At 39.7% G+C, this 26,691-nt stretch overlaps 2 protein-coding genes across 3 annotated transcripts; both read right to left on the reverse strand.

Annotated features, from left to right (window-relative positions):
• Positions 1-670: 670 nt before the first annotated feature.
• Positions 671-9,582, reverse strand: htr3a (5-hydroxytryptamine (serotonin) receptor 3A). The gene is made up of 9 exons (XM_028594564.1): positions 9,513-9,582; positions 8,361-8,524; positions 7,201-7,245; positions 6,607-6,716; positions 6,333-6,502; positions 4,542-4,702; positions 2,334-2,544; positions 1,501-1,737; positions 671-948 (listed from the first exon to the last, which is right to left on the reverse strand). The coding sequence occupies exons 1-9, from the start codon at positions 9,580-9,582 to the stop codon at positions 671-673; spliced, it is 1,446 nt and encodes a 481-aa protein (XP_028450365.1).
• Positions 9,583-13,780: 4,198 nt separating this feature from the next.
• On the reverse strand, positions 13,781-26,578 carry htr3b (5-hydroxytryptamine (serotonin) receptor 3B). Of its 2 annotated transcripts, none has more exons than XM_028594829.1 (10): positions 26,545-26,578; positions 24,833-24,870; positions 23,729-23,892; positions 23,220-23,264; positions 22,713-22,822; positions 19,791-19,960; positions 17,707-17,864; positions 16,617-16,827; positions 15,515-15,724; positions 13,781-14,524 (listed from the first exon to the last, which is right to left on the reverse strand). In XM_028594829.1, exons 2-10 carry the CDS (start codon positions 24,864-24,866, stop codon positions 14,259-14,261), a joined length of 1,368 nt encoding a protein of 455 aa, XP_028450630.1. In that variant the 5' UTR covers positions 24,867-24,870; positions 26,545-26,578; the 3' UTR covers positions 13,781-14,258. The 2 variants fall into 2 exon arrangements, with proteins under 2 accessions (XP_028450630.1, XP_028450629.1); XM_028594828.1 differs by lacking the exon at positions 26,545-26,578 and adding an exon at positions 26,245-26,283.
• Positions 26,579-26,691: the final 113 nt, after the last annotated feature.

Here is a 26,691-nt window from a genome sequence, read left to right on the forward strand (position 1 = left end):
TAATTGTTTTTAACGGCTCCTCGGCCAACAAAATGGCTGAAACAAGTGATGCTTCTGTGGCCCAGTTTTCCTTTTTTTCACACAGTTTAAGTAAATAAATGTATATTTTCACTTTATATTAAAAAAAATACATTATACTTAACAGATAGTTACGTTTTACCAGGTTAATGTATTGGTTGATGTTGGTTGATTTTATTGTATATTCATCTGGGGGAGATGGGCTGACATCATTAAAGTGGTTCCCTTAACTAAAGTATCTATGTCTGTTGTGTTACCACTACTGCTATCCTTTTAAGCTTTCATAGTGACGACTAAAAATTGCATTTATAAGTGTCTAGGGGCATTCCTGCCTGCGCATCTCAAAACGCCTTGGGCTGGCCCTGAAAACTTCTTAGATTGCAATCGCATCACGGGACTTCAACACTCTCTAAACACACCTAAAATGATGGTGATTATAATAATAAAATGTGTAGGGATATAGTGGCAAACCTAGTTGGTTAATTAACCTTTGTACATAGGCCCCAGCTACAAGCCTTTCCCTGTTCCATTACTATGCGAGTGGCTCCCTGTATCCTCTGAGCAACACAGGGCATAAAGCCAATAACTCTGGCCTTTTGAATTCAACGCTCCACCCACTGAGCTTGTGTCCACAGCAGTACAGCGGTGAGACTCAGGCGACCTGCCACACTGACCACAGCGTGCCCAGTGTGATGCTGTAGGCCACCACAGCCACCAGGTAAACTCTGAAGAGCAGCACGTCCAGCACGTAGCCGACCTGCAGCCACTCCTTGGCAACTTCCCGGCACCTGTCCCTCTTCTCCAGGAAGTGGCGTATCGCCGTCACTTCCTGCAGGATGTTGTCCATGACAGGCGGGGTGTGGTCCCTGGAGGGGGGCAGGCCCAGTCCGAGCAGCCCGCCTTCTCTGTCATGGTGGCTGAGCCTTCGGCCTATCTCACAGGTGTGGTGCAGGGTGCACTGGGCTGCAGGATAGGACAAGGGATAGACTTCATTTTTAGTTGGAAATTTGTATTTCATTGATGCAGGTCTGAAGACTGAAGCAAAAAGATGAGCTTTCAAAAGTGAAATTGGCTGTTGTAGATTTTGGTTTGAAAAACCGGAAAACACCTTTAACTGTTTTAGGCTACTGTACAAGCGTTGACTTGTACCTTACCAGTCCTATAGTCTGTAAAAAGTGAAGCATTATTAAAAAAAAAAAAAAAAAAAAATCATGAATACAAAAAAACACATAAATCTACCAGTTAGACAAAAAAATGATTATTTTATGGATTTGCGTTTTTTTTTTTCTTTTCAAAATTCAATTTCCAAGTCTGTTTTCATTTCATAGTGACAAATACTATGACATGGTTAGCTCTATGGTTAGCATCTTGTAAAAACAGTTGTAATATTATTTCATAATAATGACATGAGTTTTAATAACAACATACTGCTGCTGTATAGACTGTTGTAGGCTACTGTACATGCGTTGACCTGTACCTTACCGGTCCCATAGCTGTTGTCTTTGTAGTGCTCCAGGTCGGCGCCCTGGGAGGACAGTGTGGAGCAGAGGCGGTGCTTCTTGTGGATGCAGAAGAGGACTGGAGCTCTTTCCAACACCAAGTACTTCACCCAGTGGGGCACAGGGGGCTGCAGATCCTGCTTGTGGACCAGACGCACAATCAGCACGGTTTCCGTCAGGCTGATCACCAGCAGGGCCATGCAAACCACAAAGTACACACCTACAGAACAGGTGAGATGAGACAAGGTGTTTTTATGATGATCCTCTTACAGATATTCTCCGAAAGCAGTTAGCAGTAGGATAGTGCAACATACTTTTCACATTTAAATCACGTGGTTTGGACCGTGTCTCATATAGACATTAGATTGCAGGTTTGAGTTCAGACTCTTTTTTCGAGATTTCATGTTTTAGTTTGCTTGTGTGTTCGTTCACCTGTGCTGCCTCCAACAAGCAGGTCAGCATGAAGTGGTATACCGTTATAGACCCATGATGTAATAGTAACTTGTTGATGATGTTACCCCCAATGCATGCTGGGATAGTCTTCAAAATCCTGAAATTAGTGCTTGAATTTAGTCTAATTGCACTCTCAGAAGTTGCTTTGCCCACACCGATCTGTCCCTGCATGCTTGACTTGCAGAGTAAGTGTTGCTCAATTTTTTTTTGTGCTCTCCTGACATCTCAATTTACAAAGCTATTTCCTTTCTTATTTACGCATGAATTTAGAGGCACACTATTTTAAAATCATGGGCTGACACTCCTCGCAGAAATCCTGTTCTGAATGCAAACTGCTGATAAGCAGCAATAGGTCCCAGTCACCTATCAGCGGGGTTCCTATGGCGGTGGCAGGCAGAGTGTCAGATACAATGATGAGGAAGACAGAGTAGCCCAGCAGCAACGTGATCTTGAAGGAAACCCTCTCTCCACTGTCTGGTGGCAGATAGAAACCCACAATGTCCATCACCATCAAGAAGATACTGGGCAGCAGCAGGTTCACAGTGTAGAACAACGGCCGCCGTCGGATCACCACCTGGGAAATGTAGGTTTAAAGTCAAGTCAATATGTGTACTGTGAAAAAAGGCATAATGTGGTTAGCTTAGCTAAGCAAAAACACTGGAAACAGGGGGAAAAAACCAACATGGCTTTGTTCTAAGACTGTTAATAATTAACACGTTGTACCTCATCCATACAAACAGAACAGTAAAAGTAACAAAATAAGTTTATCAATCTGAGTTGTGAGCAGTATTTTCGTCTATAGTGAGCGGTTGGTGTGCACATGCTTTTGGTTTGTTGTTATGCCAAACTACAGTATGTCCTAACTTCATCCCTGTATCAATATAGCAATAGTATTATTCATATTTTCAATCTTCTCATCTCACGCTTACAAAGAAAGCAAATAAGAATATTTTCCAAAACATACACAATTATTTGGGCCCACAGTTCCTTTTTATTTAGTATTTTTTGGGGGAATCTTTTCTTACAGAGTTGACAGTAGAGAGACTGATTTGAACCAGGGACCTGGTTTTTTAAATATTTAGAATGTTCTTTAACATGTTGCTAAACAAAAGATAGCCCCGAAAAAGTCAAAAGTGGGAATTGAAATAATTTAGTTTTGAATAAAGTTGTGTGAAAACAGCATAAGATTCATTAAAAACAGCATAAGATTCATTAAAAAAATTAAGAAAATTCAATTAAAAAGTAGCCTAATTCAGTTTTAAATAAAGTTATGTAAATAACTCAATAAGGAGCTTAAATGGTAAATGATTTAGTTCTAAATAATATGTTATCAGAGGTGACGATCTGATGTAAAATAAAAACAGTTTTTATTGGTCAATCAGTGGTGAGTTAGTAGGCCTAGTCTGTTAGTGATACCTGTTGTGATTGGCAGAAGGTGAGGAAACGAAAAAGAGAGGGCGGAGTCGGCAGATACACGCTACTCTGAGCGCTGTCAGCGGCAACTAGCAAAGAAAAAAGTGAAACGAAATGGAGGAAAAATAATAGAAGTAGCTAAGTTAGGACACCAGCACGAACTTTTCAGTACTTCATTTCAGATGATTAACCTAAACGTTAGCGCGCGCGTGCGTGTGAATTCTGTCAGTAGCTTAACTGAAATCGCTTAGCAGCTAGCCACTTAGCTAGTGGGAGTAATTGAGCAATGTGTGATGCTAACAGCTCGGCTAACGTTAATTAATTGTGATGAAGGCACCTGTTGGACAAGATGCTTCAAGTCAGATAGCGCCGTTTGTGACCGGAAATGCCTCTCGGTGCCTGAGACCTTCGACACAAGCCGTCCCCAGGACTAAAACCAAACTGTAAGTGGAACTTTATTTGCCTTTAGTAATTTCAGTGAATATTACTCAACTGTAACGTTAAGCCACACTGCACTCCAGCTACATACAGGCCTGCGAGATTTAGCTCTATGTAACGCTATTCTGTGTGAGGGGAGCAGGGGGGGGCTTGTATTAGCCAGTACACAGTAACTTTTCAGTAAGGTGTGTGAATCTCAGAAGAGCAATTAGGGAAATTGCCATTGAGACTAGGGCTGGGCAATATATCGATATTATATCAATATCGTGATATGAGATTAGATATCGTCTTAGATTTTGGATATCGTAATATCGCGATATGACATAAGTGTTGTCTTTTCCTGGTTTTAAAGGCTGCATTACTGTAAAGTGATACTTTTCTGAACTTACCAGACTGTTCTAGCTGTTCTATTATTTGCCTTTTTCCCACTTAGACATTATGTCCACATTACTGATGATTATTTAAAATCTGTGTGAAAGTATGAAGATATTTTGTTAAAGCCCCAATTGTCAACCCTAGAATATCGGCGCAATATCGATATCGAGGTATTTGGTCAAGAATATCGTGATATTTGATTTTCTCCATATCGCCCAGCTCTAATTGAAACTAATTCAGCTCTGTTTATTTTGGTGAGTTTTGTGTACTAGATACATCATCCCCCCCATCTATGCCACAAATAACATACACACAAATCGTACAATCAATATTACAAATGCTTACATGGAACTTCATCTCAGCATAATAGTCATCATTGTCCACACTGAAGATCTTGTAGTTGGACAGTATATGAAGCAGCTCCCACTCTCCTTGGTTCATGAAGACACTCTTGTCCTCCCTTAGCTCCTCAGGGCTTCGCATCAGGGTGATGTTGATGTCATCAACTGCAGATCGAACACAATGTCGGGAGCAGCATGAAACGGCCGTGGCAACAGGTTACCTTTCACCCTCCACTCAGCTTTCTAAGCACACATGTCACAGCAGGGGGGAGTTCATGGATGAGCAGAACAGAGCGGTTGTTCCACTCAAGTCTTAATGAGAAGAGTTGAAGAGAGAGCCGGATGTTGTTTTCTGATGCCGGTGAATATTTTTGTCCACTTTGCCAGAATTACATTGAAAGTGGCATAATGGCAGATTACTCCGTTAAAAAATCTGGCAGTTCAATGAAGCCTTGCTTGATAGTCTATAGATATGAACGGAAAAAAAGTTGAAAATTTGTATTGAACAGCCAAATCCGATTTGACTGACAACATTCTAAGTTGGTACAGTCCTAATGTTTACAATGGAGAGTTTGGGGAACAATTTAAGCGTTCTCCTTTAGTTTTCTCTTCTAAATAAGTTTGGCTCAGGTCGTCTGACTGCTTGTGTTTATTTACCCATTGTTCTTATTAGGGGTGTCGCTGAGCTCGCAGATCTCCGCAATTAACTTGGTTAATACATTGTTATTAGTATTGATAGAAATGATGGACAAAAATATGAAAATGGGACTCAGTTTGTAATAAACGGTTATAAAATGCAGGTTTAAACTAATTATTTAATTGTTTCTAATGGAAGTGGGTTCCATTCTGTGTTCATTTTGGAGTTGAAACAAAGCAAACACTGTCTTTCTTAATGCAGCTAGGGAAAGTAGTAGTAATTTTTTATGTAGTTGGAGACCATATTTTTAGAAACCTTAACCTGTTAAAACTACACACATGGAAAAATTTAGTCTTTTTTTTATGAGCACTGCAAATGCAGATCCTGATGATTGATTATCACTTTCTTTATGGAGGCTTAAATGTCTGAAGAACCCTTTAAAACCAATTAGATTGTACAGGTGATGTTTTACCCAAAACAAAAGTTTAATCACACATTGTACTGTAAACAACATGGCATCATGACTTTGCGTAAACATACATGCCACTTTCCTAAAGCCAAATGGTGTGTTATCTGTGCGCATTTTGAGCTATCCACGTGTATGTCTACGCTGTATACAGCAGATGTAAACATACACGCCACGTGTTATCACGAGAAGGTGGCGTACTATCACGAGAACAACGTCCCACACGTGTTAAAAAAATAAATAAAAGGTTGGGTTTAGGAAAAGAACATTGGGAAAGGCTTTAGTTACACACAAAAAATCTGACAAAAACACAACAGTGACCAAAGTCACACGCGTAGGGAAACAATAAACTGTTGGGTTTAGGAAAGAACATTGGGGAAGGCTTTACAAAAAAAAAAAAAAAAAACGGTTGAAAAACGTCACACGCAGGGCGCGACCCCGGCTCTCCTGGGTGAAAGTCCTGTGTTTTACCCATCTGCGGACTTGCGTCCTTTCATACTACTCGCTATGGTGGAAATTCACACATAATGTAGGTCAATGGCGGCTGAACGGCGTTGATAAACACGCTAAAAAGCAATTGCCGTGTTATAAAGATGCATAAAATGGCATACGAATTGGCGTGTCATACATACGCCATTTCATGAGATCAGTCTGACTGTAAATGTGTGTGAAGTCAATGGGATATGTCTTACTGGTATGTAGCCAGCTCTGGAAGGTAAGACTGCATTTCTGGACATCAAATGGGAAGTTGTAGATGTTGAGAGTGCAGGCTGTGACCACCTGGATAGGTTTGTAGTTGCGCACCAGTCCATCATGTGTCACATAGACATAAGGTATGTCTGGAGACTTCCCCACATCTACACTGCAGGTTAGAGACAAAAAATGTCAACAATTAGTTTAGGAGTAAAGACCGACCCTGGTAGAATAACAGCAGTAACGGAAATAATCAACAGGCGCCGTTCTTACAACTCATTGATGAGGATGTCAGGCACCCACACGTTATTGGTAGGTAAAGAAACTTGTTTGACTTCATCAAAGTCTTCTGGGTTCCACACCAGGAATTCATCCGTCCATGACTAAAATATTGAAGAATGGATAAGCTAAATTAGTAAATATTATAGCATTAGTGTCTTAGTAACGTTATATGTATAATGCTGTAAAGTCATATAGCCAGGGTGCGATTTGTGATCATGCACAACAAAACCAAACATGCAATAATTACATCCCCATTTCAATACCATGGATAGAGTGCCACTCAGTCGGCCATGCCCAAACTTATTTATGAACTTCAGTGTTCAATGAAAAATAATCTGAAAATGAAATGGCACAACGTGGTGTCAACATAATACGCAGCGCTTTCAAATCGGAGAGCAGAGATCACCTCGCGGTGAAAAAAAAATACTTTCACCCAGGAAACGCTTGTTCATTCCTTGGTAATGTTTAAGCCAAACCACTATCTTTTTTTAATCGATCTAACATTTGATAGTGTAATCGTGAAGTAAACCAAAGTAGCTACAGTAAGCAACCTACAGTACGTGTGAGGATTCTTTGTTGTTTTACCTGTCTGTACCACACATATGTTGTCAAAACCTGGTTCTTCTCATCCTGTAGTGGAACACAATAAGACATCTGTTTTCAGTTTCAATCATATTTTATCTTTCAGATAAAATATTTTTTACATTCAGTATATTGTAATATAATTCATTGTATATTTTATTCATTGTTTACTATTTATATAAAATACATATATACTTTGTTCATAATAAATTATAGTTATAACATTTACAGATTTAAACGTAACACCTTGTTTATGGAGTTATTTTAAATAAAGCTTCAAATTAATAATTCAAATATATTCTAAAACATACATGCTTTCATAAATTAAACCCATCGGCTCTTGTAAGTTGTAGAAGAGGGAGCTACTGAGCATATTTAATCGAAAAGCGTGCGTGCGTGCGTGCGTGCGTGCGTGCGGGGGGCTCAATTATGGAAAAAAAATCATCACGATTATTTAACACGATTACTCATTGACTTTTGGAAAGATGTTGAATTTATTGGTCTTAAAAAAACAGTGAAACAGTTGCACAAATCAACAGTGAAAACATCTGGAACTGTGAAATGTCCCCTAATATTTTTCCTTAACTTTTTTTTTTGTTAAGAATAGAGGACAAAATAAGTGTAAGCTTGCAAAACATAATGTGCAAAATATTAGTTTTTCTCGATTACATTGTTTTTTGTGATATTTAGGAGCCGTAATCGCAATTAAAATTCAATATGATTGCACAGCCCTACCCTATAGGCCCCTGAACTCCAGAACTAGACTCCAGACTTCGTGATTAAGTTGGATGGTGTATAATCTTGAAGCCCTGCCTTAAAGAGAGTCCCTGTCTCAAGGTTTGTGTTTATGCGTATTTCTAAATTAATGTGTTAAATCAAATTATCACACAGCAAACCTGGGGCCAGTACAGTCTGCACAAAATCGGCAGCTAATTTGTTGCCGCAGGGCCCATAGGAGGTTAATCCATTAATTACAAATCAATTAAACCCTGTAAAGCCTCAATGAGGTTTGCACACGTTTGTATGTGTAACGCAGATAATTATCCAGATGGCGTATAAAACAATAATAAAAGGAGTCATGACACAGTAAATAATATAAATAAAAAGGCATTGCGCTTCACTGTTTGCAGGCTAGTGTGACTTTCTGGTTGTGTGTAACTCACCACATTGAGGATGGAGTAAACCATGAGGTCTATGGCCACTATGGTGGACGTCCTCCAGTCTTTCACTGGTCTCACTCCCTTCTTATATCCCGCACTCAAAAACTCAGATAGGCGCACTAACGTGGCGTTGGCAAATCTTCCTGTGCTGCTGCCCAGTTTCTTCACTGAAAATGTAAACAATACGAATCGTTTTATGTGCACTGACATAAAAAAGTCAAACCTACAGTTTCAATCTCTTATGTTGTCAGCAGGAGATGAACATTTTTGAATAAGTAAATAAAAAGCTATTTATTTATCAGACCTTTGTGTAAACACAATTTATCACAACTGAGCAAACCTAATCATTGGAATAAATAGCTTCTTAGTTATAATAAGATCTCGCTGATTAAAATGCTTTTTAAATGTAAATAGTGTTTATTTGCAAATGTTTGCACAGTTTAAACGGCAGCAGAAAAAACTAAATATATACTCAGTTCTATTTCAAGTTAAAACTGGACCTTTAAAGAAAGTGAAAAGCATAAAAACAGTGTAAAAACAATCGTAAAATGAAATAATTAATTTAAAAATTGTATATATACTTAGTAACAGTTCCTAGCTGGATGATTGTAAGTAGCGTCACTTGTTGTGGTGCCACAGTATATTGAATTACATTTCCATGCAATGAAATGTGATATATTTCATGCTACTTACTTTAACTCAAGATAACTCTTATCCTGAGTATATGCATTTTTGTAAGTATTAGTTTTTATTGGCAGTATTTATTTATACAAATAAAACAAAACAAGAAATGCAACATCTATATTTTAAAGCTATATACTGTATTTAGAAAAAAAACCGTGCCATTCATCCCTAATGGCTTGGTAACCTTTGTCTAATTCACCATTCTAACCAAATAACATTTGTAAAACTAATAATTTATCACAATGACGAAACACAATAAAACATGACATTTTGTTGATGTTTTAAATGGAATTTATTGTAATTGGGTATAAAATGTTATTTATTTTGGCACTTTAGCTTTGATGCAATCCTAAATTATCTGATAAATAACCTTGTAGATACTACTACTACTACTACTACTACTACTAAGATAACAGTTCAAATGTTTGAACGCATATAATGGAGTGTAAAACAGAAGCTGCTGTACTGTACCTGTGCAGGCTCTTGATGCTCCTTGAATTAGAAGGAAGATGAGTGCTGTCCTGGCTGATGAGAGCCTCATGGTGCCTGTTCACCTTTGTTTTCTTCTCCTGCTGTGGTAGTCTGCCGGCTGCTCTGATGAAAGGCCTCGGGATGCCTGACACCCATATCCTCCGTATCCATCCACTATATCCATCACTTCACTCTCATCCACTATCAAAACCTTGTTAGTGTCACTCATAAGGGTGTATCCATCTGCTCTGACGCCACTCCTTGTTCAATAAAGTAGCAGCAGCTCTCGGAGATAAATGGAGCTGAGAGACTGCAGAAATGAAAGCTATTGACCGGATCGTTTGTCATGTCTGAGTAATCATTTAATTATGTAGTACGCCAACACCGGGCCAATGTGTTACAGTGATTTAGCACAATTAAGAGACTGTCAGGCAAGAGTGTTAACTCACTGACAGCAAAGTTTCAGCATCTAATTATTTGTCCTTTATCACATAAAACCCACTGTGGCCATAGTGGCATACTTATTTCCCTCTTAACATTGCTATCCCAAATGTTGAAGGCTTTCGAGGCTGCCAATATAAAAAATAAAATGATTTATTTAAATACATTTTTATTTGTGTGTTCATGATGTATAGGAAAATGTGAATAGAAATATTATCTTACATTCAGCCACTAGAGGTTGGGCGATATGATCTGATTTGCAGTCGTTCCAATGCATCTCAAAGGTCAAGTCAAACTTTATTTGTGTAGCACATTTAAAACAACATGCTGTTGGATGGAGTTGAGGTCAGGGCTCTGTGCAGGCCAGTGACAAAACACATATGCTTATCCAGTAAAAACTATGCTTCTCCAAATTTGTTTATTCTTTTCAGATAGACTGAAAGATTAAGTTTTCATTAATGGTATGAGAAAATGCTCATACTTCCTAAGATACATAATTTTAAACTTGAAGGGCACTCTCAGAGCACGGACCTCCACCATGGCATGCCCTATCTCACAATGTTAATGCAGATGAACTTTTCCAGCTCATGCTCCAATTTATACGACACCACATGAATGCATGCTCTTTCTTTGTTAACGAAAGTTATTTGTGTATCCGCCCGGGGGATTCGGATCGGAACTAAAATGTAATGTGTTCCTTCCTTGGCCCATTCTACACCCTTCCACCAAGTTACGTGAAAATCGGGCAATGGTTTTTTCCATAATCCACTGACAGACAACCAAAACAGAAAACAGACAAACTGAACCAAAAACATAACCTTCTTGGTGAAGGTAAAGACCCCATTGGATTATCTGAAAAATGCATTAATGCCCCAAAGCTTAACTCATAAAATTGTTGGCATTTTGGAGACACATGGTTTTCACAGGACAACAACAATATCAACAATTGCTCTAGACCAAAAGCACACAAGTATATGGACACGTGTGCCCACATACTTTTGTAGTATAACTCCCAAGAATAACCATGCCATGGTTAACCGGAAATTTAATGTAAATTGGCTTTGAATTTACATTCTTGTGGAATGAAAATGTAAAGTTAGAATTTTCTTTTAAAGAAATGGCAGCAGTTTCCAATCTTATTTCATGAACTTTGTTAAAGTCAACCATTAACATAAGAGAAGAGGATATAACATTTGATTGCATTTCATTGATGCACCAATCAGAGGATACCAGTATAAGGGGATATGTGTTTATCTAGAGGGTTGTTTTTTACCTTCCCATGCTTTCTTTGGATCAATTCACTGTCAAACGCCACGTGGCTTTAGAAAGTGCCACATGGTGTGTATGTTTACGCTGTGACGTTGCAGGCTGCCGTCTGCTGTATAGATCGTAGACATACACACGGATAGCTCAAAATGCGTACAGATAACACGCCATTTGGCTTTAGGAAAGTGGCCTGTATGTTTACGCGAAGTCATGAGATCACATTGCAAACGGCTATAAAACTCGATTCCTGAACATCAAACACAAATTTGGTTTAAATGTTCCTACAAATGTATTTGGTGGGCTGCTTTTTGAGCTAATTAAACTGTTTCTCACAATGCAAAAATAATGAATATTGCATGAACATGAACAATGCAGCCTGTGAGGTAGGGCTGGGCGATATGGACCAAAAGTCATATCCCGATATATTTTGGCTGAATATCGATATACGATATATATCCCGATATTTTTTTATAGCGATATATCGCCCAGCCCTACTGTGATGGCTCATTGCTGTCTTTTTAAAATGTATCATATATGTAATTCAGCAATAAGAATTGACAGGTTCCTGGTTTCTTTTATTACAAAATAATTTTGGATCTTAGGATGACATTCATATTCACAACAAAGTGAAAACATAAAGCCTTGAACTTGACGTTCAGCCATTAACTCATACAGACAGGAACAAAGCATTGATTAAACATTTATCTTCAGCTTGGTTGCATAACATCATGTAACCAGATCCCCTGGAAGAAGAGGTTTACACATACTGTGAAAATTTCATTTATACAGATCTTTCCACCAGCAAGTTTGCTATGATGCACTCTTGATATTCTAGTCATGACTATTAGGAAACCAACAGGGAATAGAGACACAGCACTTGAGCTTTGAATGGGTTTTATTGATCTATTTTGTGGCTGTGGGATGGAGATTAAAGTATGAATACAATATCATAACATCACACTGGCACTGAGGATTTTCTCCAGAGAGCTGCTTTATTATACATTATCCTTGAGTAAATCTACACTGTCGGGAATTCATGATAACAGGCGATACAATAATGTCTCTCTCTAACTATAATGTTGCTATACAGTGGCAGTGCAATATCTTGAGGATAGGCAAACATAATATTTAGGCTTGTTTGAGATGAACTGCGCCTCGCCTATAAAGTGGACAAGAGCATGCGGCAAGTCGAACAGTTTCCAGCCGTTTCCAGCACCCTTTGGGCTGAACAGGAAGTCACAGAAACACTCACATCCTGTTAGGTCCGATTCTGATTCAATAAAATGTTATCAGACCCATATATCAGCTTGTACACAGTCTCCAGTTGTTTTTATTAAGACAGAGTAGCTGTCAAAATGCTCTACATATGATCTGTTGCTGATGTTAATGAACAACAGACTAGATGATCTGTAAGTTGAATGGATTTAGTCCTTGATTTCTAAATAAAAGTATCAGCTACACAACATGTATTCTGTACAGAATAAGCCTTTAAATCAGACAAATGGCAATAAAAAAAACCCGTCATGTTGAGTCGATTCTGAACCAATCAGCTGTTAGATCAGCTAAGAGGCAGGCGTTTCCCAGCATGCCCTGGGTCCCCCTGAGACTTGCAGTCAGTAAAAAGCAACTGCGCTGCCTGCGTCTCAAACCTGCGGCCGCCTTGATCTCATGAGGTTATCATTGCCCACGTGTGCATGACGTCGGAGCAATTCGGACACAAATCTAACCGGCATGCATTGGGCAGCGATCGCCGGTGATCAATCCTGCACAGACCTGGCTCATCTCGAATGAGCCTAATGTTTAAAGGATAGTTGTAGTTTCAGACAACTTGAATTTTTATTCTTTTAGCTTGGGCAATCATTTGTATCATCAATAGCTGGGATCTGGGAACATAGTGACTACAAAAAAAGAAGTTAGACGGGGCAAGAAACATGACCTGATAGGTTGTAAGCTAACGCATAAGCCAAACTTATTTGGAAGAGAAAACCAAGGCAAACGGTAAAATGATTACCCAAATTGTCCATTGTAAACATGTATCATAGTTTCCAGATGGTTTTCCTGCTTCATCTTTGACCTACCATACTTATCATAGCGTGTGTACAGTCTTTCTGTGCAATGAGGGATTATTTCAGACACTTAAGGTGCACTCCAGGTTTTACCTCCAAGACACCTACATCAAAGAATTTACCATTTATTGCAAATGGTTACACAGTTAGATTTGGTGGAAAAGGCTCTGCTGTTTGAGAGCTCTCAATGAATACGAGCAGTAATGGGGATTCTGCTAAGAGAGCTAATCCCCAAACACTTAGTGTACTGCCTCAGATACAGAAATATACATCAGGGGGCGCCCAGGTAGCTCAGTTGGTAGAGCGGACGCCCATATATAGAGGTTTGCTCCTCGACGCAGCGGGCCCAGGTTCGACTCCGACCTGCGGCCCTTTGCTGCATGTTACATTGCCCCCTCTCTCTCCCCTTTCATGTATTCAGCTGTCCTGTCAAAAATAAAGGCAGAAAATGCCCAAAAAATTATCTTAAAAAAAGAAAAGAAATATACATCAGGATTCATCAAGATAATACGAAAGCTTTAATGACATGAGAAGGAAGTTGCACAGCTATCAGTGTTGGCGTTGAAGTGGTGAATCAGAAGAGTAATAGACCCAGTTTATAAAGGCCACTTTTATGAACATGACGAAATGATACTAACAAGCAAGCGTGCGACTTAAGTGCTCTGCCTTAACTTAATTTATATAAGCTAAGAGGTCAATTGTAATGATATATTTTAAAAGCATTGGTTAACATCGGCACAAAACATAAAGTGGATCCTATTCTATTAACTATTGTGGGAGGGAAATTAAACGGGACCACTTTTTGAAGTATATTTTAAATACATATTGTTCTGTCTACAATAATACTTCTGCATCCTTCCTTTTGCATTGTAACATATTTAGGCTTCTCCAAGAGAATAAAGTACTGAATCCAGAATCACTGTAGATATGGTAAACATCACATAAGAACATCACAAAGTCTGTGATCGGGCGGTCAGGCAAAGCTCCAACTGGCCCAGAGCATCAGCAGCGTACCGGCATACGAGGCCAGAACCAAGAGGTAAAGGCGAAACAGGAAACAGTCGAGCTTTGAGCAGAGGGCAAGCCATTCAGCCTGAGCCGAAGACTCATTGTCCTCCTGTGATAAAGCCAAGCGGAGGGAAACCAGCTCCTGGAGAAGCCACTCCAGCCCAGATGGAGCATTCTGGATCTCATTCAGGGACAGCAGATCCTCCTCCAGTGAGGGCTCAAGCTCATAATCTATGAGAAGAGCAAAGATGTGAACAATTAGTATAGATTCATTCAGTTTCTGTAAATAAATGTGGACAATTGAAACCAATTATTATGGATGGGACAATTTTATTCATATTCTTGACATCAGTATTGCTATACTTTCAAAAAGGCTCAGTTCCCAAACACTTTAATACAGACAGTTGATCTGTTGTTGTTGATCTCAGCTGGCCGTAGAACAGCTCTTCCTCCTCTTTTATCATTATTAATAGAAAGCTTTCAGATGGGATTTTACAGAGATTTAAAAAAAAAATACTTCCACAACCAGCTGCTCCTCCGACTCCTTGTCTTAAGTCTTTATAAATGCTTTTGTTAAAAAAACTTGCCTCAAGCTGAAGTGTGTGTGTATATATAGTTTAAGATCATTTTAGCCCTGAGATGATTTCATAATATAAAGCACAGAACTGTGGTAACCAAACAGTTTTCAGAGTTGTCAAGTAACCAAACCGTTCAAGACTGGTCGCATTAATAAGCAGCTCCCAGGGTGAATGTATGGAACTGATAATTAATAAACCTTGATATTCAAGGTTAACAAATATTACTAGTCAGTAAAACACAAGTCAACGCACTCCCGTTTTCCATCTGCAACACATTCTCATAAACAGGTTTGTATGATATCGTACGAAAACATGCACAACTATTCGTACGGTATCTTACGAAATTACGCCAACGGCCGGCCGGTCACGTGACGGCCAGTCACGTGCTGTTCATTTTAGCCGATATGTACGAATGGTTCATGAGGACAGCCTGTTTCCATGCATTAGTCAAAATGCATTTGTGTGGCCAACAACAATACCAGAACATCTGTAGCATCCAAAATGTTTTAGATTTTTAGAGTTTAAGCTTTCTCGCCGACAAGGTGCCTTGGCTTCCTTTTATCCAAGTGTTCCTTTGCCCTTGCAAAAACACACCTGTCAGAAGGTCTTTTGGAAAATCTCAATCTTTGAACTTGTAGCTTACCTCCGGACAGGTTGATGTGATCGAGGGTCTTAATGGAGGTTAAAGCGCTCTCTGTGAAGCCGTGACAAGCTGAGCCGTACTTGTCCAGCAGGCAGGCAGACACTGACATTTGTCTGACCTCCTTCTCACTGTGGTGGAGCAGCTTCACCACCAGAATAGACTTGATCAGGCTGAGCATCAGCATGGCCATGCACACCGCGAAGAACACACCTGAATGGAGATGGGAGAGAAAACAGAAAAGCTCCCAATGCTGGATACTTCCACAATACATTATGGTCAATACAAGGAGTAAGACATTACAAGTGTCATCACATAGTTTTTTATTTAACTGGTCTTGGACTGAAACTGAATATGACCCAGTTCTTTTTTCTCTTTCATCCCTTTTATTCTATTACACATAATAAACCAGGCCGGGCTGGTAAACATGAGAATGCTCTGTACTGATGTCTTTCTAAGGAACTCTACTCTTCGCTCCTCTGACGCAAACCTCCTCTCCCCACCACTCAGGACCAAGCACCGTACCTGGGGTAACCAAGCTTTCACCATCGCAGCCCCCTCCCTGTGGAACTCCCTACCCACACACATCCGTGACTGTACTGACCACATTCAAAACACTAATGAGAGCACACCTCTTCAGATTAGATTTCCACATACAAAAGTCTTACATTTCTCACCTGATAGTTACTGGTTTTATTGTTATTTAATATGCTTGTGTAATGTGTTGGTTTTATTGTGTATCTGTTTTTAATGTGCTATATGTGCTGGTTTTACTGTAAAGTATCTTTGAGTAGCATGTAAAGCACTATATAAATAAAATGTATTATTATTATTATTATAGAGGAGTTAAGGCTTTTCAGACATTTTTGAATGTGTTCAATATGCAATAACAACAAAATAAACAACCGGACAAAATTTATTGTCCATTTATTTTAATTTAAAGTATACCAAACCGATAAAATCAAGGTGATGGAAAAAAAAAACGTATGACAACCAAACTGAAGGAGGACAAAAGAATTGGGTCTATAAACAAAGAAAAATTGATAGAATGGTAATAAAAAAAATATTCTGAATTGATCTAAACAACAAACATAAAACATCCCACCTATGAGTGGCGTTCTGACTGCGGTGGCGGGCAGGTCATCCATCAGGTTGACTCTGAAGACGGTGTAGCCCAGCAGTATGCTGACCTTAAAGGCAATGCGTGTACCGCTGTTCAGAGGCAGGTAGAAGCTGATCACATCCACCAGCATGAGGAAGATGCTGGGGATGAGGAGACCCACCACATACAGCAGGGGGCGCCGGCGGATCAACACCTGAATGATAGATGAGGACAGAGAGCTAAGATCTGATGGACACACTCCGAAATAATATCATTTATTCAAACACATGTTCCCTCTAGTGGTGTCTAGCCGTGCAGATAGGTTTTGCTTTTATTTGTCCAGGGTTTGAAATAGCTGTTACTTTTACAGATCTTTATCAAGTTTAGTTCAAATAACACTTTTATCAGAACTGGAAATGGATAAAAGCATTTTCCATGAAAAAACCCTTTTCATTTTGCATGAATACCTTTTAGCTACAAAACTGCCACAGCATAACAATATCCCAGTGAGTCATGAAATGCTCCGTTATCAGAAAGCCTTTTCGCTCTTTGAGCTGAATAAATAGCAGCCCTCGCTGGTCCACCTGCGATGGGCTATGGGGCCATTTTCTTCACCACTAACAAGAGGTCCATTGATCAGGCAACCACTGAGACAGTCTCATTATGGTCACTCACCCTCCCCTGTCTATCAGCCTCCCTCTCTATCTGTCTTTTTACTTGCCAGAAAGGGTCTTGCTCTCATCGTTTGGCATTAGCTCACTAGCTCAATCCATGAAGGTCGCGGCCAATTGCTTTACACTTTACAATTCCACCGCAGAGGGAGGGTGGGGGGGGCTAACCCACAGAGGGACTACAGTTTAGAGCTCGCCATCGATAAGCAATCGCCGCCATCATAGTGCAGCTACTTGTTCACTTGTTAAAGAGCTGTTCCACAACACTACACCATTAGACATCAGGATTATATTCAAATAACTGACAGTATGGTTTCTGTCACAATTGTACCTTTGTACTGCTTTACTTTACTTTAACTGATTTAAATAATTCCCTCTGTTAATGTGACGAATGTACACGATTGAGACAATGAAGCACAGACATTGAACTGGATGTGGGCATAGTCAGTGTTGTCTTGGTGGATCTGCCAGTAGCTGGAAGGAATGGACAACAGTTCCCATTCTCCGTCATTCATGAACTCCCTCTTATCATTAGCGATGGCCTCTGCACTCCTCCACAGCGCCAGGTCTATTTCCTTCACTGCAAGAGGGAGAGATAATGAAGGACAAAAAGGAAAGCTTTAAATATTTCCTTTTATGGATTTCATTTAAAGATGTGCAAACAAGGTACATTTGAAATTGTATATCCTGTCTTTCTATTTCATTATTCCTGCATGTATCCATCAGAGTCCAACCACCTCAGCTGGTAAGCAACTGATGAAGAATGTGTAACAAAATGATCTCAACTCAAGGGTCATTTACTACTTTTTTTCCTGAGCTTTCAACCGCTTCTTACCAGTGGAAGTTTGCTCAGTTATGCAGTAAGTAAAAATTCTCTGATTCCACCTTCTAAAATGTGACTATTTTCTAGTTTCTTCACTCCTCTGTAGCTATGTTTCCATCGACCCGTTTTTATCCGAATTAAGTGATATCGAATGAAAAATGCCTTATGGAAACAGTAAAATCCGATTGAATTTCATGAATATCGACTCAAAGAAAATACGTTCGGTCTCATCGGATTTTCTCTTGATCGATATACGGCTCATGCGATAAACGCTGATGGAAACATTATTTGCCGAATAAATAATGAATTGCGATTAAGTTTTAGGTCATTTTATGGTTGCAACCCGCAATAAAACGAAGAAGAAGTTGCAGTTCATTTCCGCCCAGTATTTCCGCTCTGTTTGCACACGTGACAGGTGTCAACAAAAACAGATGTAAGTGGACAAACGAGGAGACGAGATACTTTTTTAATTTAATTTACCAGAAAAATATAACAGCTATTTTAGATAGCAAAAATCTAAGAAACGCCATCATTTATCAGGAGCTCGTGAAGGAAATGACCAACAAAGGTTACATTCTAAAAACGCTTAACGTGAAAAAAGCTTAACGTGGTTTAATGTATCTAAACAACGATCAATCATCACCAGATTTATCATGGTCATATCTTGTCATGAACACTTACGCCTGTCAAAAAAACTAAATCGAAATCCAACGATTATAGAAGTTATCTCACGTTGTTTTCTTCATCAGTGGCTGTATGGCGAGGAAAAAGCTTAACGTGGTTTAATGTACCAAAACAATGATCAATCATCACCAAATTTCTCTCTCAGATTACCCATCATAACCACGGAAAACTGTCAAATAATCTAACCCAATGTCCAATTATTATATGGTTGTCATCTGACACATTAACGTGAGATAACTTCTATAATCGTTGGATTTCGATTTAGTTTTTTTGACAGGCTTAAGTGTTCATGACAAGATATGACCATGATAAATCTGGTGATGATTGATCGTTGTTTAGATACATTAAACCACGTTAAGCTTTTTAGAATGTCCCTTACGACAAGCCGTGGGACGTCCTGCGGAGTAAATGGAAGGCGCTCAAACAGCGATACACGGCTCAAAAAAAAGAGTTGTCTCTCAGCGGTGCCGAAGGGAAAATATAAGGCAAGTTCCACCTTTTAGATGAGCTGGATCAGATCCTCAGCCAAAGGCCCATCGGAGCGTATAGCTTGGCTTCTAATATTAACAACTGTCTAGCAAAACTTTGTTCGCAAAAGTTCGCTTGAATCTTTCAGTGCAAAAATGAATGGAAACCCTTTAAAATGTCTCCAATCAATTCGATATACCAATTTAATCGCAAAACAGCATGTGACGTCATTACACACAGGTTTTTATTCGCTTTAAAGCTGTTTGATGGAAACACACTTTCACCAGCTTTATTCGCATGAGTTTTTTTTACCAAACTTCAAATAATTCGATTGAAAAGTGGATGGAAACTTAGCTTGTGACAGTAAACTAAATATATTTGAGTTGTGGACAAAACAAGACAGTTGACAATTTTTAGGGGGAACTAGCAGAGATCTTAAGGTGTTGAAATGGTTTCTGAGAAGTGATGATTTTTTTATTGAAAATTCTGGCTAGATGTTCCAACACCCAGACACAAAAGCAGAAAACACACCTGAGTGAAGCCAGCTGCGGAAGGTAAGGCTGCAGTTCTGCTTGTCAAATGGAAAGGCGTACATCTCCAGGCTGCAGGCCAGTACCACCTGCTTGGGCCGGTAGTTCTTCACTGAGCCAGAGGAGTTGACGTACACATAGGGGATGGGTAGGGACTTCCCCTCATCCACACTGGGAACACACATGAAAGACAGGGGAGGAAAGGGAAGACATGTCTAACGGGGCAGAATGTGAGACCGGCCAGGCTGTGGTGGCCATTTGGTGGTCCAAGTGTAGTCTCGCATTGCCAGACCTTCCACCACAGCGCTGCGGAGGAGGGTCTGGCTAGTCCATACAGCATTTTGGGATGGGAGAAAAACGCGCTTTGGTTTATTGGCGTTTCTTTAAACCAATCACAATCGCCATGGGCGCCGCTAATCGCTGAGTGGAGCCACGGTGCCTCTGCAAAATAGCCTCGGGAAGGAACTTGTTTTGGTGTGTTCAAAAGTTGTTTTAGTCGTGCAGCAGAAAACTCAGATTGGACAGATAGTGTAGCTAGTTGTCTGGATTTACCCTGCAGAGATCTGAGGAGCAGTTAACCATAGTCCTCACAAATAGAGTTTAAAATTCCAACACAAAGAAAGCGAGAGGTAATGGACATTCGGCTGAAAAGAGTGTCATCTGGCGGAATTTCCCGCAGCAACGGAGCAATCCTGGAAGTGGAACGTGGTGGATATAGACTAGTCCAAGTGCTATGAATGATCACATGTTTATCACAAGTGGTCTCTGTGGAATTCAAATTTACTTTTGATTGGATTTAATATGACTTCAAGTATCACCTTGGGGCAGAGGTGTCAAGTAACAAAGTACAAATACTTCGTTACCTTACTTAAAGGAACACGCCAACTTATTGGGAATTTAGCTTATTCACCGTAACCCCCAGAGTTAGACAAGTCCATACATACCCTTCTCATCTCCGTGCGTCCAGTAATCCTACTGCTCCGAATAAGTGAGAAAATAACGCCAACATGTTCCTATTTACATATTGTGATTTATAGTCACAGCGTGTACAAAAAATAACGTAACATGAGACACAGCCGTCTTTTAACTGTAAACAAACCGGGAACTATATTCTCAGGCGGAAGAATATAGTACTTGGGCGGAGTGATATGCCCTCAGCGTCTGAGAATATAGTTCCCGGTTTGTTTACAGTTAGAAGACGGCTGTGTCTCATGTTACGTTGTTTTTTGTACACGCTGTGACTCTACAAATCACAACATATAAATAGGAACATGTTGGCGTTATTTTGTCACTTTTGTCACAATTGGGAGCAGTAGGCTAGTTGGAACCAGTTACCTGCAGGATCTGTGCTAAGCTAAGCTAATGCTGGAACCGTCAGGCAGCGTTACAGCACACACGGAGATGAGAAAGGTATGTATCGACTTGTCTAACTCTGGGGGTTATGGTGAATAAGCTAAATTCCCAATAAGTCGGCCTGTTCCTTTAAGTAGAAATTTTGGGTAGCTATACTTTACTGGAGTAATTATTTTACAGCAGACTTTTTACTTCTAGTCCTTACATTTTCACGCAATCATCTGTACTTTCTACTCCTTACATTTTAAAAATAGCCTTGTAGCCTATTGTTTTCATTCTGGCTTGTCAGTGTTCAAAAGAACACCCCAAATCTATCCAGATAAATTGCGCCATCCAGTGAGAGTGAATTTGATTGTGGTTGGATGAGAAGTAAACATATACCATTCCGACACCCTATTGGTTTGTATGCGATCCATCGCACCTGCACATGACGCAAGTCACGTCACACTCCAGCGAGGAAATAGCAGACGTACGTAGCCTCGAACGAAGATGTCCGTGGCAGAGACTCAAGAGAACTCGAGCAAAATGTCCCAACCGAGCACCAGCGAGGAGGTCAGTAGCCAGGAAGACCAGCCAACCCTTCTACGTCCCCGGTTGTAACCTGGAAGAATTTTTCTAAATGGTTGGATGCAAAAACAACTCCATTCGAATGCGCTGCAAGCTCTGCGCACCCAAGTACCACAAGCTAATAGTTTCCAAAACTCGCCGTCTAATTTGAAAAAGCATATTGATATTATTTTTTTCCCTTACATTATTTTGACTTTTATACTTTAAGTAGTTTTGAAACCAGTACTTTTACACTTTTACTTGAGTAAAAACCATGAGTTGACACTTAAACGTCTACAGAAGTGTTTTTAAACCCTAGTATCTTTACTTCTACCTGAGTAATGAATGGGAATACTTTTGACACCTCTGCCTTGGGGCAGTTGCAACACCAATCACAAACAGTTAGGACAGAAGCAGAGCAGAGGACATAATTAGGAGGAACATTAAGACCTATCTGCATTCTGCATAGGCCCTACTCTGCCTCTGACTGGCTTCATCACACAATGCAGCACAAAGGAAAAAAATAACACTTCCTGAGCGGGCTCGGTAGATGATTTAGCCCGGACAGAGATGTTTAAAAAGGCTTTCATGTTTGCTGCACCTTCTACCTGGAATGACCTACAGAAAACACTTAAACTACAGTGTCTAATTTCCTTTAATGATTTCAAAGGTTATGTTAAATCCATAGTACATGAGTCCATCCACACATGCAAATGTTTTAACTAATGGCACTTTTAGTTAATTGAAATGCACTTGAGTTGTCTTTGCCTCTTTTGTGATTGTTTTGTGATTGTAAATTGTTTTTATATATAACTAACTTGTTCTGCTATCTTAGCCAGGTCTCTCTTGAAAAAGAGATTTTATAGAGACTAATCTGGTTAAATAAAGGTAAAATTTAAAAAAATGGCAAATTTAATGCTGATATGGCACACTGATTAACAAGAACATTGTAAATTGGCACTTCATATTAAAAAGGTTGCCCTGCTGTAGACTGAGACTAAAATGTTTTAGTAGGATTTCTTACAATTCGGTAACGATAACGTCAGGTATCCAGATGGCATCAGATGACAGTGAGATCTCAGTGATGCCATCAAACTCCTCCGGGTCCCAAACCAGGAACTCATCTGTCCAGATCTGAAAACAGAGGAGGAGGTTTGTGCTAAAATCGTAAAATGTACATATGGAAATGGGAAGCAAATATTTACAATAACATTTAAACCAAAACTTAAACTTAACTGCCTTTGTTACTAAAAAATGAAGTGTATTAGAATAATTCACACACACTGGGATGTGACAGTTGCTGTTCAATTCCCAAGGCTTGCAGCATATTCTGAAAAAAGTCTAAAATAAAAAACACTGTATTGCATAAGTTGTTTAATGCTTACGGTAGAAGTCGGTCACTGAGGAGGTAGATAATTGGAGCTCTTTTAATTTGGAAGAGACTGATTTTATGGAGGAGATGCTTGTTTTCCTGAAACTTCACAGCGAGAAACCAAGAGTGAAATCTGAGTGAAATGAGAGGCCAACCTACCTGTCGGTACCAAATACTTGTAGTTATGCTCTGAGTCTTTCCATCCTGCGAAAAGGAGAACGTCTTAATTATACTTTTTAATAATACGTGTTTTCTATTAAGACTGTGTGGACTCTGATGATATCCGATCTTTCTAACAGAATTTTAGCAGCAGTGTGCTCTTCCCCTCAGCAGTAAGCCTCACCAAAAAGGCCCCAGACTGACACTGACTCGTAACCCCCCCATCCCTAGTCACTACACTTGCACTAACCTTTATCCCTTTAACCTTTAATTTACATCTGCCCATATACTATATATTCTTTGCAAATTTTGCACTCAACCCATTCAGCCTTTTTTCTTATGCAACAGTTACTGTGTATATAATTGTTTTTCCTGTATTTATTGTTTATTTCATATCAATGTTTAATATGTTTGTTTATGTTTGCACCTCATACGCCACATAAGTGTACTTCTTGTGGCAATAAAACCTTTTGTGATTACTGATTCTGATCATAGCATTGTTTGCATACCACGTCAAGGACAGACTGCAGTATGAGGTCTACGTATATCGTGGTAGGACTGGTCCAGTTGTGAACAGGTCGAACGCCGCAGTCATATTTCCTGAGGAGGGTCCTGGTCAGCTGGTTCAGAGTTGATCTCTTTGGCTTCTCTGGCACACATTCAGCCAGATGAGCTGAAAAGAAAAGATAAATCACCAGCTGGGCAACGCGTGGCCATGGGGCCCCCTGATCCGCTGGGGGCCCGAAGGGAATTTATTAGTGATAATTTGATTAAATGCTAATAGATTTAGTGATACTGTGTGTACCATCCAAGCACAAAACAGAAACGATCCAGGAGGGGGGCAGGAGGGGCCCCTCGGCTCAGTTTTACCCAGTTAGTTCAGCCTACTAAAAGTTTGAGGGATCAATCAATCACTTTTATTTGTCACGTGAAATCAATGTAGAATTCCAGTGAAATGTGATCCCATCAGCTCCTTAAACTTGTGCATGATTTATCATAAAGCAGAATGATGCATTAGTGCTTCATCCCCCTATGTGTACGGTTCTACTATACTATAATAATGCAATACAGTGCATACTGATGGTAAATGCAGGTTGTATTGATACGTTTATCACATTTTTACATTGACAGACCTCAAGGAAATTAAGTTTATACTCTTATCAGTCAGGAGAGTTTAAGGCAAAACCACATTACATGTGTGCTTTTTATAGCTTTACAGTTCTAAAGCTTTTCATACAATAATATGAATGTATTTGCTTACACTGGTGGTTGTGGTGCCTTAGGATAACCAGTGATTAAGAGGATATATTAACTTTTCTTTACCAATGCGGTCATTAGTGCATGTGTCACACGAAAAATTAGAAAAAATACCATGATCACACTACTGAAACAGAATCTGTTCGCTGATCTAATGTAAGTAAAATTTAGCAGAGTCATAAAGCTGTCACACGACATCTGAAAACGTTCTAGCTGGCCTAATTTTGATGGACATTTTCACAAAGAAGAAATCTTTGGGACAAAACCCTTCAGATTATTTTGAATTTACAAATAAATACGTCATGCTAGAAAATGCAATTGTCTTGTCATTTCTTTAGCCAAAAAGAGCATCTTACCTGAGAACAACAGCGTCAACAAAATGAGAAACATCAAGCTGAAAAACAAAATCAACCTTTAAGATGGTATTATCCAATTGTCATATCAAAGCATGCGCTCTGTTAACACAAAAATATCCACAGTTTCAAGAGAAGCGGTACTCTGTGTAGAGGAAGCAGGGAAGTGCAGACATTTTGGTCCCACTGATATTGATTTTCCACTGCCCGGGTAAGGTGATACACGACTCCCTGAAGGTTTGTTTAGTGCCAGTGTATTAGTGTACTTACTTATCTGTTATTGTAAAAGTGTTTTCAACCCAGCCGAGAACACCAAATACAGCATGTCATGTGATGCTTGATCTTTTTAAAAGACCCTAAAGATGCAAAAGATGAAGGAAATGGGATGATGCACGGGACACGTACAATATTTCCATCAGATGTGATGATGCAGCCATAAGAAAACACCAACCCATCTTGGGTTTTAATATTTCACGCGGAATCATAAAGTTAATGGGAACAGTATAGGCTACATTACAAACTACATAGGCTAGCCTACATTATAAAATGTATTTAGATGCTTTGAGGCACCAACAAGTAGGGCCGGCCCTAGACTTTTGTGGGACCTAAGCAGGATTTGGTTTGGGGACTCTCCACATTGTAACATGTTGCCACTGCACTTGGCACTAAACCAACTTGTGTATTGTAAATATTAGTTTAAGCACTCATAATGTGCAAATAAGTATTTAAAGACTTATGTGAGACCTATTAGCAGCAACACTTTATCTTTAAATAGACCGGCTCTGTTATGAACTCTATTGTGGGACATTTTAAGCGCTCTTGGGGGCCCTCTGGTAGCCACGGGGCCCTAAGCAGCCGCTTAGTTCGCTTATGGATCGGCCGGCTCTGCCAACAAGGACAATAACAAGGTACAGATCAATAACAAAAATACTGTAATGATAACAAATAGAACAAATATAAATTAAAGATGAGTAGCTAATTAGCAGCAGTTTTTGTAATGTTCTGTTAGTGGCTAGCGCTGTGTGTAGGCATGTGAGTTTGTATAAAGAAAGTTCTCATGGCTCGTGCTGTGTGTATGAGAGGGGTAGTCCAGCCTTTTTGGAGGCAGAGAGGGGAGAGAGAGTTCCTGACAGCCTGATGTATGAAGCTGTTTGACAGTCTGGTAGGCTACAGTACTCCAGTAAATGTATTTAGTAACATTCCTTCAAGGGGGTAAGCTTCGCTTCAGAACTCGAGCCATCATGGCGCCATTTTGTTGCTAACTGGCCATCACCTCCTGTTAGCATTCCGCTGACCGCCATTTTTTTTTTACGTCACTTGACTGCGAATAACTTTACATCAGAAATGTTTGAAGACTCTATTTGTCCGTTGTTTAGTTCCAAAGAAACACGACAATGTATAAAAGGCTTCATTACCTTGTACCTCACGTTATGGCTCCGTAGCAGACGTTTTTGTAAAAATAGGCTAACGATTGTGTCATAACCAAGTGACTTACTGTCGCATAGTAGAGGAATTACCGTATAGTACAGGAGAAGCTCGCAGGCAGTTTCGACTTACATGAGATGTTTAGGTTTAATTACTAATGTTAACTAGCATGTTAGTGATCAATAATTAGCCTGTGCCCATGTTATCTCCTTACATACACCTACAGTCTCCGTCTCTGTAAGATTGGGAATGATTGAGATTTCTCTCGGCACAGCTACCAGAAGACTTACAACTTTCAGACACGTTGCTCACGTCACATTCTCTCAGTTGGAGGCTGCGCAGTAAAGCTGGCCATCACCGGAAAAGTGCTTCTAATAGCCTTCACTGGTCTCCGTCCAGAGCAACGGGGTCTATTGGTCCATTATATACTGTCTATG

The sequence above is a fragment of the Perca flavescens genome, chromosome 13 (genome assembly GCF_004354835.1).
Source record: "Perca flavescens isolate YP-PL-M2 chromosome 13, PFLA_1.0, whole genome shotgun sequence".
NCBI classification, from domain to species: domain Eukaryota; kingdom Metazoa; phylum Chordata; class Actinopteri; order Perciformes; family Percidae; genus Perca; species Perca flavescens.